The sequence below is a fragment of the Mytilus edulis genome, chromosome 2, assembly GCF_963676685.1.
Source record: "Mytilus edulis chromosome 2, xbMytEdul2.2, whole genome shotgun sequence".
Lineage (NCBI taxonomy): Eukaryota > Metazoa > Mollusca > Bivalvia > Mytilida > Mytilidae > Mytilus > Mytilus edulis.
Window position 1 is genome coordinate 38,444,441 of NC_092345.1, and position 19,598 is coordinate 38,464,038.

General features: G+C 31.9%; 1 protein-coding gene across 4 annotated transcripts; it reads left to right on the forward strand.

The window, feature by feature from the left end:
* Positions 1 to 9,248: 9,248 nt before the first annotated feature.
* On the forward strand, positions 9,249 to 18,955 carry LOC139512143 (myb-like protein X). Of its 4 annotated transcripts, none has more exons than XM_071299543.1 (5): positions 9,249 to 9,369; positions 10,546 to 10,614; positions 11,077 to 11,127; positions 16,345 to 16,426; positions 17,593 to 18,955. In XM_071299543.1, the coding sequence occupies exons 1-5, from the start codon at positions 9,315 to 9,317 to the stop codon at positions 18,905 to 18,907; spliced, it is 1,572 nt and encodes a 523-aa protein (XP_071155644.1). In that variant the 5' UTR covers positions 9,249 to 9,314; the 3' UTR covers positions 18,908 to 18,955. The 4 variants fall into 4 exon arrangements, with proteins under 4 accessions (XP_071155644.1, XP_071155645.1, XP_071155646.1 ...); XM_071299545.1 differs by having other exon boundaries at positions 9,268 to 9,369; positions 10,546 to 10,606; XM_071299544.1 differs by lacking the exon at positions 11,077 to 11,127.
* The last annotated feature ends 643 nt before the right edge of the window (positions 18,956 to 19,598 follow it).

Below are 19,598 nucleotides of genomic sequence, written 5' to 3' on the forward strand. Positions count from 1 at the left end.
CATTCGGTGTAATTAAACAGATATATCATGTTATTGAGGGGTATTTGCGAAAAATACCAGTCTTGAGAATGAATTCATCCGACTGGACGCTTGTAACGTCACGATCATCAATGCGTTTTAGTACATTTACATTCGGTGTAATTAAACAGATATATCATGTTATTGAAGGGTATTTGCGAAAAATACCAGTCTTGAGAATGAATTTCCCTCGCCTTACGGCTCGTGAAATTTAACATTCTCTCGACTTAACATGATATATCTGTTCAATACAACTCACAACATTTAGTATAATGTGCAGAACTCGATTGTATCTCTCATATACTAAATGTTGTGAGTTGTATTGATTTAAATGGATAATAGAGATACAATCGAGTTCTGCAGGGGGTTCTCAAAAAATTTTCCAAACTCAGTTTATTTGGCATCTCTGCAGAAACGGAAAAAAAAATGAACAGCAAAATCAAGATAAGCCGTATTTGGCACAACTTTTTGGAATTTTGGATCCTCAATGCTCTTCAACTTTGTACTTGTTTGGCTTTATAACTATTTTGATATGAGCGTCACTGATAAGTCTTATGTAGACGAAACGCGCGTCTGGCGTACTAAATTATAATTCTTGTACTTTAAATAACTATTTAATATTCTTTAACTTAAAATGAATTTAAATTTTATATATCTAGGTTCAGTCATGCTTTTAAACTTTTCCAAGTGCATAGGTTCATTTGTACTCATAGTGAAAAAAAAACTTTTTCGTGAAAAAACTACCACATTTGTAACCATCAGCCTTGAGACTTAAATATCAATCAGTACACATCCAACGTCCAATGCATGTAGCGTAAAAGGTTCACATTGACATGACATTGTGCAATGCCAAAATATTGGTATCGACAGAATGTAGGACCGATAATGTTCCTATGTGTGACAAAGGATCAAAAAGTTTAGTCGATTTGTATCTATATTCTCGGGCTCGATAAATAACATCACCGCAAAAATTAGGATGTGTTATCCCATTTTTAGTCTTCGGGCCAGGTGAGCTTATGCCATCACTTGGCGTCCGTCGTCGTCCGTCGTCTTTCGTCGTCTGTCGTCGTAAACTATTTCAAGAATCTTCTCCTCTGAAACTACTAGGCCAAATACTTCCAAACTTTAACATGGTCGCCATTGCTAAAAATAGAACATAGGGGTCAAATGCAGTTTTTGGCTTATATCTCAAAAACGAAAGCATTTAGAGCAAATCTGACATGGGGTAAAAATTTTCATTAGGTCAAGATCTATCAGCCCTGAAATTTTCAGAAGAACCAAACAACCCATTGTTGGGTTGATGCCACTTAATTGATAATTTTAAGGAAATTTTGCAGTTTTTGGTCATTATCTTGAATATTATTATAGATAAAGATAAAATGTTAACAGCAAAAATGATCATCAAAGTAAGATCTACAAATAAGTTTAATATGACCAAAATTGTCAATTGACCCCTTAAGGGGTTATTGTCCTTTAATGACAATTTTTCACAATTTGTTCATGATATTTGCTAACTTTAAAAAATCTTCTCCTCTAAAACTACTCAACCAAATTTTAACCAAACTTTAACTGAATGATCAGTAGGGTGTATAAAATAAAGTTTGTGTTTTATTTTCTATTTCGTCAAAAAACATGGCCGTCAAGGCTAAAAATAGAACACAGGGTAAAATGCAGTTTTTCAAGAATCTTCTCCTCTGAAACTACTAGGCCAAATGCTTCCAAACTTTAACTGAATGTTCCTTAGGGTATCTAGTTTATAAATTATATCCGAAGTTTTGATCTATCAACAAACATGGTCGCCATTGCTAAAAATAGAACATAGGTTAAAATGCAGTTTTTGGCTTGTATTTCAAAAACTAAAGCATTTAGAGCAAATATGTTGAGGAGTTTAAGTGTTTATTATGTCAAGATCTATCAGCCCTGAAATTTTCAGACAAATCGATACTCATTGTGGGGTTGTTGCCACTTAATTGGTAATTTTAAGCAAATTTTGCAGTTTTTTGTTATTATCTTGAATATTATTATAGATAGAGATAAACTGTAAACAACAAAAATGTTTATCAAAGTAAGATCTACAAATAAGTTTAATGACTAAAAATGCCAGTTGACGCCTTAAGGAGTTATTGCCCTTTAATGATAATTTTACACAATTTGTCATTGTTTGCCAAGTTAAAAAAAAAAAATTTCTCTTAAACTACTGAACCAATTTCACTTTAACTTAAAACTTAACAATCCTTAGGGTAACTTGTATTAATTTGTGTTTTTTATACCCCACCCCCCCCCCAAAAAAAAAACCAAAGTTTTGGGGAAGTATATAGGAATCACCCTGTCCGTCCGTCTGTCTGTCCATATGTCTCGTAAACGCAACTCCTCCTTAATGGATGGACCAATATTAATGAAACTTCACAAAGTTGTAGTACACAACCTGAGGATGTGCATGAAGGAAAATATTTCTGGTCGGAATTATTTTAAGGGAGATAATTGATTTTATTTAGTTAAATATAGCTATAAATGGCAACAAGTCTGTAAGCGCAACTACTCCTAAACAGATTAATCAATATTGATGAAACTTTACACAGTTTTTGTACACAACCTGTAGATGTGCATGAAGGAAGATATTTTTTTCAAGGGAGATAAGCACAACTCCTCCTAAATGACTACAATATTAATTAAACTTTACACAGATCCAGTACATGACCTGAGAATGTGCATGAAGGAAGATATTCTTGGTCTGAAATATTTGAAGGGAGATAATTAACTTAATTTATATAGATTTAGTTATTTTTTTGGTTTCTAAACACTGACTTAAAATATGCAAAGAGAGATAACTCTAATTATTATTAATTTTAAATGTTCTTTCATTTCCTTTTACCAGTCGGAAACCAGGTTGAAATAGAACAAAAGAATCGAAGCTCTTTGTTAGAGAAGGCGATAAATGTTTACTGTATTGTTTACTATAGTGACAATTTTTTTAAAAGTTAATAGAAACAAACAAAATTGCAATTTTCTTCTCAATTACGAGGTGTTTTATTTTAAAAACACCATTTGCATAAGTTTTCAATTTATCTAGTTCATAATTAAGCAGAGCAATTAGATATCAAGTCGACGACATGGGTATCTTTCAAGTTGGATGACAAAAATGCATAACCTCCGATTTGTTTGAAAAAATTACCACGGACGGAAACCATATCAATCTATGACTTCAGTAATTTTCGTGTCTGCCCTTCCATTATGTGACTGAAGAAAAAATTCCAAAAATGGGTAACAATTGTATCGAAAAGAGAAAATCGAGTGCACTGTTTTATGTTAGGGCGTGTTTGAGTTGAGTATTTTGTCTTGATATCGTACAAAGCAAGAATATTTCATACATCGTCTCGCTTGAAATTCTATCATTTTTATACATTAAAGCTACAGGTTGACGCTATAACACAAAAAATCACAGTACTAAAAGATGAAATATATAGGTCAAGTGAAATACCTATCTAATGAGTCACAAAAACAGAGAAGGTGTGTTCGAATAGCTATTTTTTTTACTGAAAGTACTTGACGACAGTCTTTCAAGTTGGATGGTGAAAATGCATATCTTCGAAAAATTCCAATTTTTTGTGTGTGATAACTAGAGTTTATAGTCTTCATACACTAAAAAAATCTAGTCTGCCCTTCCACGAAATATTTATTTAGAATTTTTTTAAATGTTTATGAATTTTCGAAAATTCCACCTGACAACCAATCAGACAATAGTTTTAAGTTGAATCAATGCAGACAAGATTATTAACTGATGCTCATTAGCTAGTTGATACATTTGTCTTTAAAAATACAACTGACATATAAGGATCGTAATGGTGCAATATGGATGTGAAAATGAACTGGCGTAATGGGGAGATAATTTTGATGAAGTAGGATCCTGACTGTTACTTCAAGAAAAATAGCCAATGTTGCTAGGGGTAAAATGCATTATTTTTTCCTGTGAAGAAAATATGACAGAAACAAAGAATGTTTGAATGGCATATTTTAGCACACACTGAAAAGCAAAAATAATCATTGATGAATGATTTAAACAAAAAAATTGAAGGTGAGCGATTCAGGCTCTTGAGAACCTCTTGTTAAGTTTTCTACTGGCACATCCAAACTTCCAAATCAGATTTTCGTATCTATGAATACATTTATTAAAGGTTTTGCTCTAAAGAAATACCTGACTTAACAATTTACTAGAAATACATATTATAACGTTCGTGAAATCGAAGACATCACCAAACGAACATGGATAGCGAGGACGTTTGGATAGATAAAAAAAAAGATTTAACATAAGGACAAAAGAACATCACAATAAAAAAAAAAGAAGAAAATTAACCATAGGGAACAATGAATCGTCCCTCAATTGTAAATCTGCTAGGTTATCCTTGAATATATCTAAATATCAGAAACGACATTTATGCTGTTTATTTTTCAAATTGATTTATTCAAATTATGTTCCTTTGGGTAAATTAGGCATTTTGTGAGAATTCGTGATTTTTCCCGAAAAATTCATTAAGATAACGGTGTTGTTGAATTTTACCAACTGAATGGGATTTATATAGCTCTTCACTGGATTTTATCACAAACTGTGATTCCTAACAAAACAAGAACAGGTCTGCTATTAAAGGTTCGCAATTGGTAAATTAGGAAATTTTAGTTGTGATTAGATTAAATAGAGTCTCCTAAATGCTTTTTCTTAGAGAATTAGCAGCACAAATAAAAGTTAAGATAATTATTCACGGTAATACTAGCGCCGGTCCAGAAAAGAGATAAATCGTACAAAAGTGCATATGATGTCATCTGACAGAAACCCTAAATAAACAATAAAAATTGTGACAAAAATATAAATTGGCAGAGGTATGAAATACAAGATTTGACAGAAATTATATTACGGGTGATACAATATGGGATATATTGTTTAAAGAGGTGTTAGCGGTTACGATATGAATATATACAAAATTTAATTCGCTTTGACATGTTTCAGCAAACAGTTTGGTTCATTTTTTTTACAAAATAAGAAAAGAAACATAGCTGATGAATTATTCACTTACAAATGAGAATAATTCTACAATATTAAATCAGTATTGATGTCACCTTAAATTTGACCCCTGGACTGGAGATGGGCCACGCATGTATTTAGCTGTTAAAAGGGAAAAAATCAACATTAAAAATGAAATGAGGAAGAACCATGTGATTTACTGATGCGATCCACAAAACAATCATTATTTATACAGGTAAAAAACGATGATAAACTTTTAACCTACAGTTACAATATGAAATCGAACACACCTAGAACAATCCATATGCACATGACTGCTTTTTATCTATGTCTATATCACGGTGGGTATGGTTGTCCTGCGAGAGAACGTTCTGTGCTGGTGATTCGGTCCTGACGGGTGCTGGTGATCAATGAAAAAATGTAAACAAAGACGAAAATGATGATTTTTGACGTTTTCACTCATAAAAAATGGAAGAAAACAGTTGAGATTTTTCAATTTTGTTTCTTATGGGTTCATATGTAAACCATTAAAAAGTTGACCCTCTAAACTGTTTCAGTAAGCGTAACACAAAAATGCTCATTTTCAGAAAATCTAGAACTGAAAAAATAAAACAAAATTGTTCAAAGAGTCCGTTTCTATACCGCAATCCACACGACAAAACTATTTTGTGAAAAAACCATTGCAATTTATTAAAATTTAGCATTTTCTCAATTTATTCATGTCCTGATACTGTGCTGGTGGGTCCTGTTATTGTGCTGGTGGGTCCTGTTATTGTGCTGGTGGGTCCTGATACGGTGCTGGTGATTTTGGATAAGAAGTTGGTCATATTTGAAACAAATGTTAAAAAATCAATAAAATTGGGCAGATAATTGTTGTCAATAGGATCTATGACTCCTATTTTAGCTCTTGTGCATCCATTTGGCTGTTTAATATGTGTTTTCAAATGATCGTAACTTGTATTACATAATTACATAAAAGGGCAACATCTTTCGTCCAATATCAGATATTAAACAAAAGGCTGCAACTGGTATTTTTGTATTTAAAATGATTCGTTGTAACGAGAATATGTGTGATGAATGGAAACTGTGAGGGTCAAAATCTTAAATTGCTTATAAATGTTGCTGGATCCAGTTTTGTTATCTGATCTGAATTTTTTGAAATGTGCAAGGTAGATAGACATTGGCCTTTTGATTTTTTTTACTCGGTAAGTTTTGCCTTAATTGGTTGAAGATTTTCAATATTAAAGCCGATTTTAATGAGTGTGTAGACAAAGGGAATATCTTTGATTATCTTGCTTGCTGAACAGAAAAGTCATTGTTAGGTTATGTAAACTACCCTACTTTAAGAGTAGACTAGTCCGACAAATGACACATCTTTATGTCTGTAGGACCAGGCTACTTCGAAAGGAGGGTAGTATACCTTACCTAACAATGACTTCACGGTTTAGCTAACAAGCAAGCTAACCAAAGAATTAACCCTGCCTACATATTCAATGGAATCGGCTGTAACTAAAAACTCGAATACATTTTAACAGACAGTGGTCATGTTTGTTGATGAATATTGTTTTTCCTAGATTCACTCTTGAAAAATCATTTGGTAACATTTGGTCAAGTAATTTCAGATTATATCTTTTTGTAATTGCGGACGCCAAGACAATACATGAACCTCACACGACCCCTCGACACAGGTGAGCTTATATGTGATCTTATAGCGATTGGGGTTGATAACCAGTTGAAAGTAAACCAGATTTGTGTGTGTGTGTGTGTGTATTGTTTTAAACTGTTATGACCTTTTAAAGTTAAATGTAGGTGTTTAATCTAAGAATTTCTTTTTTAAACTTATATACTTGTTTTATACTCAATTGGTAGTACGAAGCTACGAGGTATTTTAATTTTCAAAATTGACATATTTCAGTCTGCCCTTTCATAAAATAGTGATTTTTTTTAGTATTCTATCGAACTTTTAAAATACAACTTTTAAATCTTACGGGAAACTATTCCAAGCTTAAAACTTTCACTGTAACCTCGCTCTAACTTATCCCCCCCCCCCCCCCAAAAAAAAAACACCAAACAAACAAACCCGCATCACTATTGTCATTCTTATAGTCAGCACTAAATTGTTCACAAACAAATGTGTTTTAAGCTGCTAAAGACATATGATTCAAACGCTCAGAAAGTCTCTTGTTCTATATTTTTGCTCTCCATTTTTATGCAAAACCTTTTACATTTTTATTTCATGGGTTATTTTTGAAGGTCGTACGATGACGTATGGTTGTTAACACATACTTCCTTTGGTTTCTTATGGAAATTTGTCCATTGACAACAAACATACCACATCATCTACTTTATATAAGTATTGTATAAATTACAACGTATTTTGGTGATCTTGCAAAAAATGATCATAATCCCGAAAATCGTAAACATATTTTCTTATCTTAAAAGGGGACAAGAAGAGTTCCATTAACAGGCCAATAAATAAGATTACAGTTAATTAAAAAAAAAGGGGGTATTTTTTCTCTCATAATAACAGTAAACAGATTCACAACAATGTCAATTTCAAGAAAGCAGACAACAGTTAATTAGTCAATAACAGTACAGCATCAATGATCTTGAATATATGCCACTTTTAACAAAAATATAAAGACACAGAACCAGGACATAGGAGCACAGAACCAGGACCGTTTTTCTTATCACCAGCACAGCGTCAGGACAATTCCGTTTAACGAACTTGCACGACTTTTGCAATATAATATTGTTGTAATATACTTTGCATGGTACTTATGACGCATCAGAGAAAAATTAAGCAACAAAACAGTCGTTTTATTGCCGTTCTGATACAATGTAAACAAACCCACCAGCACAGAATCAGGACCCAATCACCAGCACAGAACGTTCTCTCGCAGGACAACCATACCCACCGTGTATATGCACTTTTTATATCAGGTAATATGACGATCGGCAGTCCTCGGTGATCATCTCGGCGGTTGATTATATGACGTCTAGACTAAAATACACACGAGATTCCGATACATCTACGACTTTACACATTGTTTGTTTCTATTTGAAACTAGTGGTACATGAAAATATGATTTCCATATTAGTTATAATAAATTAATTATGAAAATTGCAGTCGAATTGGTGAATATGACAGCTTATGCCCATTACATGTATAATTATTCGACTTGGCACACATCAGTTTGTTATCTATAACTGTTACAATTGATATTACATCATGTTGTCGAATTCTTTAATGCTGGTAGTTTGTGTGCAGTCTTTAGAACAGTTGATCGTCGTCTTAATCATATTTTATCTTTTAGTCTGTTATTAAGTCGTCATGGCAAGCCCCGAACATCAGAAACAACAATACACCGTGTTTCTATTAAATAACGTGTCATCAAAATCGTGAAGAGAGCCGTGTTATGACTATGCAATATGAAAGTTCAACTCATAATAATATACGACGAAAAATATTACGTTTGCGTGCATATAATTGCAGCGCATACAAATTACCATAAACAACGTCTCTATTGGTTGCATTGGTTGCATTTCTTTGATGATGTATATGAAATTGATTGACGGAATTTAAAAATGGCAGGAGATGAATATCAACAACTATTGTATGTGTATAAACCTAAATGATGATGAAGTGTTTTATTCGTAAATATAGCTATATTATAATAAGGTTTAAAATGAGCTGATGCTACTGCTGGTCGAGGTTTCCTCATCATGTGTAATACCATAACAAATACTTTGAATTTTCAAAATACTAAAGACTTTCTAGAAATAGGTTTTATTAGTTATATTTAGCAAAAACCTTTAGGACTTTTAGGTCTTCGACGTTTTTTAACTTCGTTATTCATGTGATTTCGATGTTTTATTCGAGCAATATGTCTTTTGTAGACAAAACGCGCTTCGCTTAGCGTGCACAAAGTAAAGCCTGGTATCTTTTACATGTATGAGTTTCCTGTTAAATTTAGATAAAATACATTCTGCCCAATTGTGCATGACTTTGGTATAAAGAGTTTATTTTATCGTGAAGATGAAAGAAATATACGATAGGTAAATATTAAATGGGTATGCATTATTGGAGAACTGGTATAATGATTAATAAGAACGCAATAGAACTCAAAAATAATTGTTTACAAGGAAATTAGTATTATTTGTTCAGTTTAGCGTCAATAATTTGCAATACCAGGAAACGACCACTCTTATTAAAATTAGTATGAATATGTTTTGACTAAATATTTCCGTATGACATATCAGTTATACAAATATATGAAAGATGGCGACGGTGTCCAGTTTTCGATGGTGGTTAATAATTTTACAGATTGCATGCTGTAAGTAAAAATATATTTTAACCTATTTGTTTTACTATGGACTCTGCAGGAAAGAGTTTCAATACTTTATACCATATGGTTACAATCACATACAGCAAGTATTTCCTCCTTCAAAACGACATTTCAAGATACTAGTTGTTTACCATTTCTTGATCAATTTGAAGAAGAAGAAAAATCGTTTAATATTTTATCAATCAAATCTCATTTCTATAATTGTTTTGGTATTCCCCCCCAAAAAATACCCTGAATTCAAATCAAAACGGAAAATTAGAGACCTCTATTATTTCAGATCATGTTACAAATCCTACCGTTAAGTTTCATTGTTGGAAAAAACTTACGCTTACCATAAAACAACCTATGGCAATGCAAATCACCATGTCAAGTGTCATGACAGCTTGAAGAAGAAAGCTTTGTCTTTGACGGATTATGTTTTATTTTATTTAAAATAAAAAGTAAGTTTATAAAGCGGATAATGACAAGTAGTTACATAAAAAAAATCGGTGTCAATTTGAATTTTGGAAAATCATTTTAGAAACTTTCTTGTGCATATTGATAGAGAATGGAGACCTTACACTTTTTTACAATCTAATTAAAAACCGATCTCTCATCGCTCCCGTTTTCTGATATGTCGCGTGGGAGTTTCACGCGATATATCAGAAAACGGGAGCGATGAGAGATCGGTTTTTAATTAGATTGACTTTTTTAATGCATATGATAAAAACACGTATCAATTCCCCAAAACAAATAGCGACTCCATGTCGATTGATATGAATACAATCCTTTGATTATGATGAAACACAGGAAACGATGTATAAGAATTATATTGATGTTCTAGACAAATTTATTTATACAAATTGTGACTTGGATGGAGAGTTGCCTCATTGACACTCATACCACATTTTTTTATTTAGAATTACATCTTTGAATACGTATTTATGACACAATTTAACAAATTTTAATGAAAAGTGGCAAAAGTACGAGGTAATATTCCAAACAAAATTGTACGACATGTCGAGAAAAAAAACCCAGAAATTATTCAATAGGTGCTTTATTTTGAGCATATACAAAAATGACTGATTTTGTAATAGAAATCAATAAGTAACAGTTTACGTTGCATTTACTTGGACGCAAATATACGAAATTTGTATGTATGTTCAGTATGTTGTTAAACTGCAGGTACTGTAAGTACTTCAACAAACGGAGGCGAAAATTCTACTGCAAAGTCTTCTAGTGAGCAGCATAACAGTAAGTATTCCCAAATATATTATAAACGATCAGGTGCTATCACAATTGTAAATGCAAGATTGATGTATTGTCCTTCTATTCATTTTCATGCCTGTTCAAATATGGTATTCAACTAGAATAATCTATTTAAAGGAAAGTTTTAAATGGTGTATCAAAATATAATAGTATGTAAAAGAGCGACGAAAGATACCAGAAGTACAGTCAAACTCATGAAACTGACAACGCCATGGCTAAAAAAAAAACAACCAAAAAACAGACAAACAAAAGTACACAATATAGAAAACTAATGTAATGTTCGACTTTCTTTAATGTTTTTACATCGCTTTGAACACTTTGGGTTAAATTTCATTGAGTGTTTTTAAATTCAAATATTCATTTAACTCCATCGATACATATTTTCATATATTTATTTTTCAATTTTCTATTTTCATTAAACAGTGTACTATTTCAACTATATTTTAGAAAACATTTGGGATACTATAGTATTATTCTTTACAAATAGAAATGGAAATAGTGAGTATAACCAACTACTAGCATGCTATCATTTTGATAGTTCAAACACGCCTGGTACCTTCAATTCTCAACCAAATGGTTAAGCGATAAAAAAATTACTAGAACTTTCTGTTGAGCTTTTCTGGTGAAAATAAAAAAAATATATATATAGATGGTCGACTTTTCATCAATTTATTGTCAATCCGTGAAAGTTGTCTTAAATAGGATAATTCAACGTCATAGATAATGGAATCAGAGCTTGTCTCGATCATTGGTCGGACCAATGAAATTTAAAATGACATCGAAAGGATTTTTTTCCCGCAGTTTAGTGCGGTCAGCTTAGTGAGTTTTTGACAAAATGACAATCAGTTAATCAATATCTAATGTATAAACTGGGGCCGTATGCATAAAACATCTTAACTTAAGTATTCCTTAAACTTAGATTTCACTAAGAATTTCCTTAGTTAAGTCAAATTCTTAAATGGTATGCATAAACTTACTTAAGTCTTCACTTAACTAAGGAATACTTAAATCGGAACCTTTCTCTAGTTACCGTATGATAAATATTAGCTCATCACATGTACTCATCCGTGTAAAAGTTTGTTATGATTATTTTAATTTATTGATCAGTGCATGCTTTTATTTTAAAGAGCTGGGGTTAAATTGAGATAGGCATGTAAAACAATTCAATAGAACGTAACATAGTTTAATGATGAACAATTGGCGCATATAAGACAACGCTTTTTATGGTTGATGCTTTGACGGATGAGCATTGGTAATCCAAAACTTTCCTCTACTTAATCTTTAATTATCTTTCATGGGTGTAATATTTTCTGGAGACAACAATAAGTTTTAAACTCTAACAAAACATGATCAAGGTTAAATCAGTGGCGTAGCACAAGACTGAGTACAGCATTGTAAGCATGCATGTGCTAACAAATAATTTTACAAAACACTTTTTTTCAATAAAATGTTCACTTATCGTTGAGCTTATTATGCGCTGCCATCTCCCTGTCCAGAACCCTTGCCTACATTTGCTTATAGTTTAAAAAAAAAACTATTTTGATGTGAAATTAACATTTTTATCACTTCCCTTTTACAACAAAAAAAATGGGAAGGGTAGATTATTTTCCAGAAATCCATATACAAACTAGGGTATATTTCAAAAGTCCTACAATCTTTACTAAAACAATATTACAGTAAGTATATTCTCCACAACTTAACGAACTTAGAAATATTTTCGAACCGCAATATATCTCTCTGAATATATAAGGTAATATGAAAAAATAATTTAAAACGAGTAAGGTATCACAAATACCTTATATAACCGACGAAATCCATGGGGACTTCTGACTGCCGTAACAGTGATTCCAAACAATCAACCTAATTGTTTCATATCCCCCCCCCCTTTTTATGAAAGAAATCCACCTCTGGGTAGGTCTTAAAACTTTTCCATTTTGTCCCGGTAAATGAACAAAAAATTAGGGTATGCTCTACATCTTTAGAATAAAACTTAATTGAAAGTTCAAATGACGCACTACCCCCCACCCAACCCCATCCACCCGGCAAAACAGAAACCACCCCCACACATATATAAAGTGTGGTTTTTCATGCTCTCTTCATTCCTTGATTCGGTTTTTAACTAACGGTTAAAATTGATACCGCGCGGTGTATTTTAATAATTAAAAAAAACCGTACACGTACAAAGTAAACAAAAGAAAAAAAGTACCATGAATTACATGTGTGTAACACTCAGTACTTTTCGGTATACATAACATCGAGATTAGGAAATAGTATATATATATAACTATCCACTGTTATCTCTTTATTTGTTGATTATACGTGATTCGAAGAAAATAACGATGATCTTTAATATTTACTTATTATTTAGCAATAAATAAACGAATAATTAGTTTATTACTGATATATATATTAATCAATCAAATTGTAGGTAACATAATAATGTTCTACCAAAAACGCAAACTTTCGACTAATTTTTAACTATTTATGAAAATTTAAGGTAGCTCTATAGGTACCTTAGACTTAAGTGTTATCTTAGGCGTTTCCTTAGTATAAGGAGTTTTATGCATACCACTTAAGTTTTGTGGGCGTGACTTAAAACAACTAAGATTTTACTTAGGAAATACTTAGTTTGAGATTATTTATGCATACCACTTAGATAAAAAGGGCGGAGTTTCCTTAACTTAAGTGTTTACTAAGGAAAATCTTAACTTAAGTAGCTTTATGCATACGGGCCCTGTATATAAAAGTTTTTATTCGTCGCTTATGTTTTGATTGCGGCCTATGTGTTTTTGACAAAATAAAATTAAATACGTAATGTATATATCAGTTTTTATCATATACTTAGACTAGATAATATATGATTTTTACTGTATGATAATAGCATTAAATTAACGTTAATTCTATATTTTTCGAATTGGTGCTTAGCGGGCTGATATGAAAAGTTTATCACATGCTTTGACTCTTGGGCTGATATTGAACCTAGGGCTGATAATACATGCGATATCAAAAATGACATGTTATGCTTTTTTTATCATATGCTTCAACAGCATTCATATATTGATCCTTCTACGTGGTTCCCGAAAAGAAGTTGAAAGAGTAAAAAGTTCACGGACGTCGGACCCAAAATTTGATACATTCAATATGAAATCTTTCTATCATATGCCTAAACAGAGAACAAAACACATTTTAATATGGACGAATCGACAAAAAATTAATTCAACAATATACATAATGAACATTGTTTGGAAAAGTCAACTTTTTTAAAGTAACTTTCTAAATTATGTTTCAGAAAAACTTAAAAAATGCATTTATTTAATAATTTTTTATTTTTGTTTTTTTAAATTAAATTTAATTATTTTACACAATATACTTTCCAGTATTCAAATAATTGTTGTGCACACTACTTTGTAATGTTTTTCACTAAAAACGTAGCATTGAGGTGTGTTTTCCGGAATTTGCCGAGTATCAGCGGAATGCCATGTGATAACGTTACGGAAAGGCATGTGATAACAATCGAAGCATGTGATAAAATTTTCATATCAGCCCGCTAAGCACAAATTCGAAAAATATGGAAAATACTTTAATTTAATGCTATTATCATACGGTAAAAATCATATGTTATTTAGTCTAAGTATATGATAAGAAAAGTTTATCACTTGCTTCGACTGTTATCACATGCCTTTCCGTAACGTTATCGCATGGCATTCCGGTCATACTCGGCAAATTCCGGCAAATACATCTCAATGTTACGTTTTCAGTGAAAAACATAAGAAAATAGTGTACACAACAATTATTTGGATACTGGAAAGTATATTGTGTAAACTAATAATAAAAAAACCCAAATTATTGAATAAATGCATTTTTAACAGTTTCGAACATAATTTAAAAAGTTACTTAAAAAAAAAGTTGTATATTGTTGAATTATTCTTTGTCGATTCGTCTATATTAAAATGTTTGTCTTCTCTGTTGAGGCATATGATAGAAAGCTTTCATATCGAATGTACTTAATTTGGGGTCCAACGTCCGTGGACTTTCCCTCTTTGAACTTCTATTTGGGAACCACGTAAAAGGATCAATATATGCATCTGTTATTTTTCTCCATTATTGAAGCATATGATAAAAAGATCATAGCATGTCACTTTTCATATCGCATGAATTATCAGCCCTCGGTCAGTATCAGCCCTCGAGCCATGCGGCTCTTGGGATGATATTGAACCTAGGGCTGATAATACATGCGATATGAAAAATGCCATGTAATAATCTGATAATATCCTAATCAATATAAACGTATGATAACAGTTTTTATCTTTTTCTTTACGAATATAAATTTATTGAAAATAAAAACATTTTTGTCAGCAAGTTCAGATAATCATTGAGGATTAAGTAATATCTACTGCGTAGTAATTTTATCTGGGGATTAGCCATCTGCGGTCTAGGGCAGTATTGTACATCATGAGTGTATAAACTTTATCTCCCGCCTGAGGCCAAGGTGTGCTATGGTCAAATAAGGAAATGGATTAGCCAGTATTTGGGAGGGACAATTAAGATCAGATTATTGCATGAACTTGGACATGCAGTCATTCAGTTAATTTCTCTGAAAGAAGAAACATCATTTATTTAAAACTTGGAAAATATTTTGTAACTTTTTGCAAAAACCCACCCATCTTCCACCCAATTTTAATGACAGATTTAATCATTATTTTTTAATGTTATTATTTTATCATCTTAAGAGACGGGATGTGTGATGACTCACAAGATTGTATTTATTAAATTGTATTTATTGTAGTATTTTACTATTTGTTTCTGTAATGTATGATATATAATGGTTGGGGCATTTTCCTAACCCCAGCTTTGCTTTTTAATGTCATTGTCATTTATTTGCTACTATTGATATTGTTAATATGTCATTCTCAATTAATTATAAATTTTGAATAAATGACATTTTGCTCAACTGGAGTTTTACATTATTTACATTATCAGCAAACTTAGTTCGGCCTCCCCATAGGTTTGTTTGAACACCATCTTTAGGAACCTTGGCTGTCAAAAATAATTTTACTGAGCAGAATATCTTATAAGGTATGTCAAGTTGAGGTTGTCTGGTATCGGTTGTGATATTTTTTAACAATGTATAAAAAATCTTCCAATCTCAACCTGACATACTTTATAAAATATTCAGCTAAATCGAATTATCTTCGTAGAAATATAGAATAAAAACATAAGGGATGAATAAAAACTTTTATATACTGATATATAGATTACGTATTGATTAACTGAATGTCATTTTGTCAAAAAATCACTTAGCTGACCGCACTAAACTGCGGTAGAAAAGTCATTCCGATGTCATTTTAAATCCCATTGGTCCGAGTAATGAACGAGACAAGTTTTTATGAAGTTATCTTTGGCATTATATTCATTTATTTAAGAAAATATTTACCGATTCAATACACTTTTTTCTAGCTTAACCATTTGGCTGAGATTTGATAGTTTACAAGGGTGTCAAAGATGACTCTTTAAAACAATATGAATGTACAAGACACTATATGTAAAAGTAAAGAACTCGACTGATAGCTCGTTTGTTTTAATACTCATTTTCATAGACCTACGCGTTTTGCTAACCCGTTTTATTAGTATCTATTTGTACACGTTACAGTATCTCCTTACACATACATAAAATACTTTAATCAAATAGTTACACTTGCTTCATTATAATTTCAGATGCTATAATGTACTTCTCGGCGGGTTTTATGACAGCCGCTTTGATTTTTTCCATTGGCTGTTTTGTCTCAAAATGCAAGAGGTATGTGAGATATTACAATTAATAAACAAGTGAATAACGACAGTTCATGGACGAAGCCAATGTCTTGAAAATCTGAATACTTGTATGCAGATTGCCCATTAAAACCGCATTACTAGGATATAATATATATATTTCAGTATCCAATTATCATGATGAAATCATATCTTGCTTAAAAGATGACTTTGTCCAAAAACAAGCTCAACATCCATAACCTCACGAGCTCCTTATAAAAGCTGTGCTTCATACAAAATGTTATTCTATGAGACAGCAACCTAAAAGCAAAAATAACCAATCAATATCTAGAAGCCAGTGTATAGACTTCAACAAAAGTTAGATTGCTAAACAAGCTGACAAGCTATAAATCGTTTCGAATCTAAACAAATTGTGAATAAATATACAATATTAATATCAATGTCAGAAAAATATAAACTTTTTTGTATGAGGCTGAAAAACTGGGGGAACCTCGCCCTTCCCCAGTTTTGGTTGAATACACAAAAGTCAATATTTTTCTGACATTGATCCAATATTGTTTTTATACTGCAACTTAAATTACTATATTGATAGCTATTTCAATTGTAAAACTAATTTCCATCTTATTTTCATCTTTTAAAGAACCCCTGATTGTGGAAAAAAGTTCTCCATGATGAAATTGACATTGCACAAAAAATAGCTGTGTTACTATATTTAGAAAATAAACACACCTAGTTGCAGTATAAAATTTAAAATGAATCTGTAAAAAGCTATAAAATGAAGCATTCCATTATTCTAATAGGGCTTTCAACATATGCTTATCTTTAAAATGCCCTACAATAATACACATTTAGAAAGTTCAACACAACATACCAGTATCCATATATTGCATAGCGTTTTCTGTACCAAAAAAAATATTATAATTGTGTAAGATGAATACTAGAAGTTAATGCGTAGGACGTGTGTATCTTCAATTTACTTCATCAGGACGAAATATTCAAAAGTTTAGACCAGTGAATAAATACAAAAACATTTAAATAAAACAAACACAACATTGTAAATATTAAAGATTAATATGTGGAGAATACGTCAACGGCGACAGTTCAACGACTAAAATATAACTAGCTTTCTAAAAATTATAAATGTACAAATAGGTAAATTAAAGATAGATAATAAATATGTTCACTTAAATATAGGAAAGATGATGATGCAGAAAATGCTGAGCTTATCGATGACGAGGACCAAGTGTTTGCATCGGCACACGAAAACGAATATGTTAATGAAGGATCGTTCGAATCTGATCAGAAAAGTTATGCTTACTGCCATATTGACACGGATCAAAAAAGCTCCGATGACTTTTCTCAATCATCAACATCTAAAAAGCGATATAATCGAGAATCGTACGATCTTGTTGACCACAACAGGATAAAATCGTCGTTGTTGAATGAAAAGGAAAATCCTAATCCGTATAACCATGTGACAATTGATATGGAGGTTACCGAATACGATAACGCATGTTTCCTAAAGCCAAGGATTGAAATTATGGACCCAACATATTCTCATTTATCAGATGTGAAATTACAGGATGCAAATCCTAGTTTGACGACAAAGAAAGACGATAAAGGAAAAAAAGTACACAGGTCAATGGATGAAAAAAACAATTCAAGTAATAAAGAAAATAAAAAACAAAAGACAACGGAAAAAGAAAAGCAGAAAAAAACAGAAAAGAAAAAAGAAAATAAACCGGAAAAAGGAAAAGAAAAAGGAAATAAAAAACAACAAAAAATTGAAAATGAAACACAGAAACAAAAGAAACCAGAAACAGAAAAACAAAAGAAAAAGCAAAAAAATCCTGAAAAAGGAAAAGGAAAGCAAATGAATCAACAAAAAGAAACCCAAAAACCAAATACGCAAGAAAATGAAGCCTTAAAACAAAAAGAAACAGAACCAAAAGAGAAGATGAAAATCGAAAAGGAACAAAGATCCGACATAATACAAACAACAATAGAAACGGGAGAATATAAAGTCATTAACAATTGTGAAAATGATGAAAAAAAAGAAAAGACAATTGAAAATGACAACGAAAATGAAAATCCTTCAGAGGATAATAAACTAAATCGACATAAATTTGATTACTCCTTTGTTCAGAAACAAAGATCCATCCCAAATGAAGAAACAGCGCACAAAATAGAGGGATCTCAAACTTTTGAAATTTTGTGTGATCAAGATGATAGCTCTTACCAATTAACTTCAAGCAGCGAAGAAAGTAATGAAACTAGTGAAGATTCTACAGAGAGTAACAGCAGAGAATCATCAGTTCCGGGTGTAAGCGATGAAACTTCCGGTAATAGCGGAAACGAAACTGAAACCGATAAATTATTGCCACCTGCGATGGCGATAAATATCTTGTATGAGGATGTGTCCGTCTCCAAGGGAAACGTCTTAATTGGTGCAATAGTTGAGACCTCTGATTCAGAATTTGAATCGCAAGAGGAAGATGGAAATAACTAAACTCGTCCAAGTTTTTCTTCTGTAAAATTAATAAATGGAATATATGTACATTGGCTGACAACTCATTGAGGCTGCAATATAAAATAATTATTTTATCCATTTATTAGGACAGTACTTTTCACTTTCAAAGTAAATCAAACATACAGGTAGGATAAGGAACATCTTTTTGTGCAAACGTAAAAGTTGGGTTTCATAATCGGGTGTAGTTAGATAAGTTCTGTTGTCTCAAGAAAGTAGATATCGATTTTCGTTTGTTTAGAATATGTTGTGTTCTTAGAAATATGATGCGTAGTTTTAATTGTGAAATAGAAGAATGTACTAATAGATATAGGAAGATGTGGTGTGAGTGCCAATGAGACAACTCTCCATACAAATAACAATTTAAAAAGTAAACCATTATAGGTTAAAGTACGGCCTTCAACACGGAGCCTTGGCTCACACCGAACAACAAGCTATAAAGGGCCCCAACATTACTAGTGTAAAACCATTCAAACGGGAAAACCAACGGTCTAATCTATATAAACAAAACGAGAAACGAGAAACACGTATATATTACATAAACAAACGACAACTACTGTACATCAGATTCCTGACTTAGGACAGGTGCAAACATTTGCAGCGGGATTAAACGTTTTAATGGATCCAAACCTTCTCCCTTTTTCTGAAACAATAGCATAACATCACAACAAAG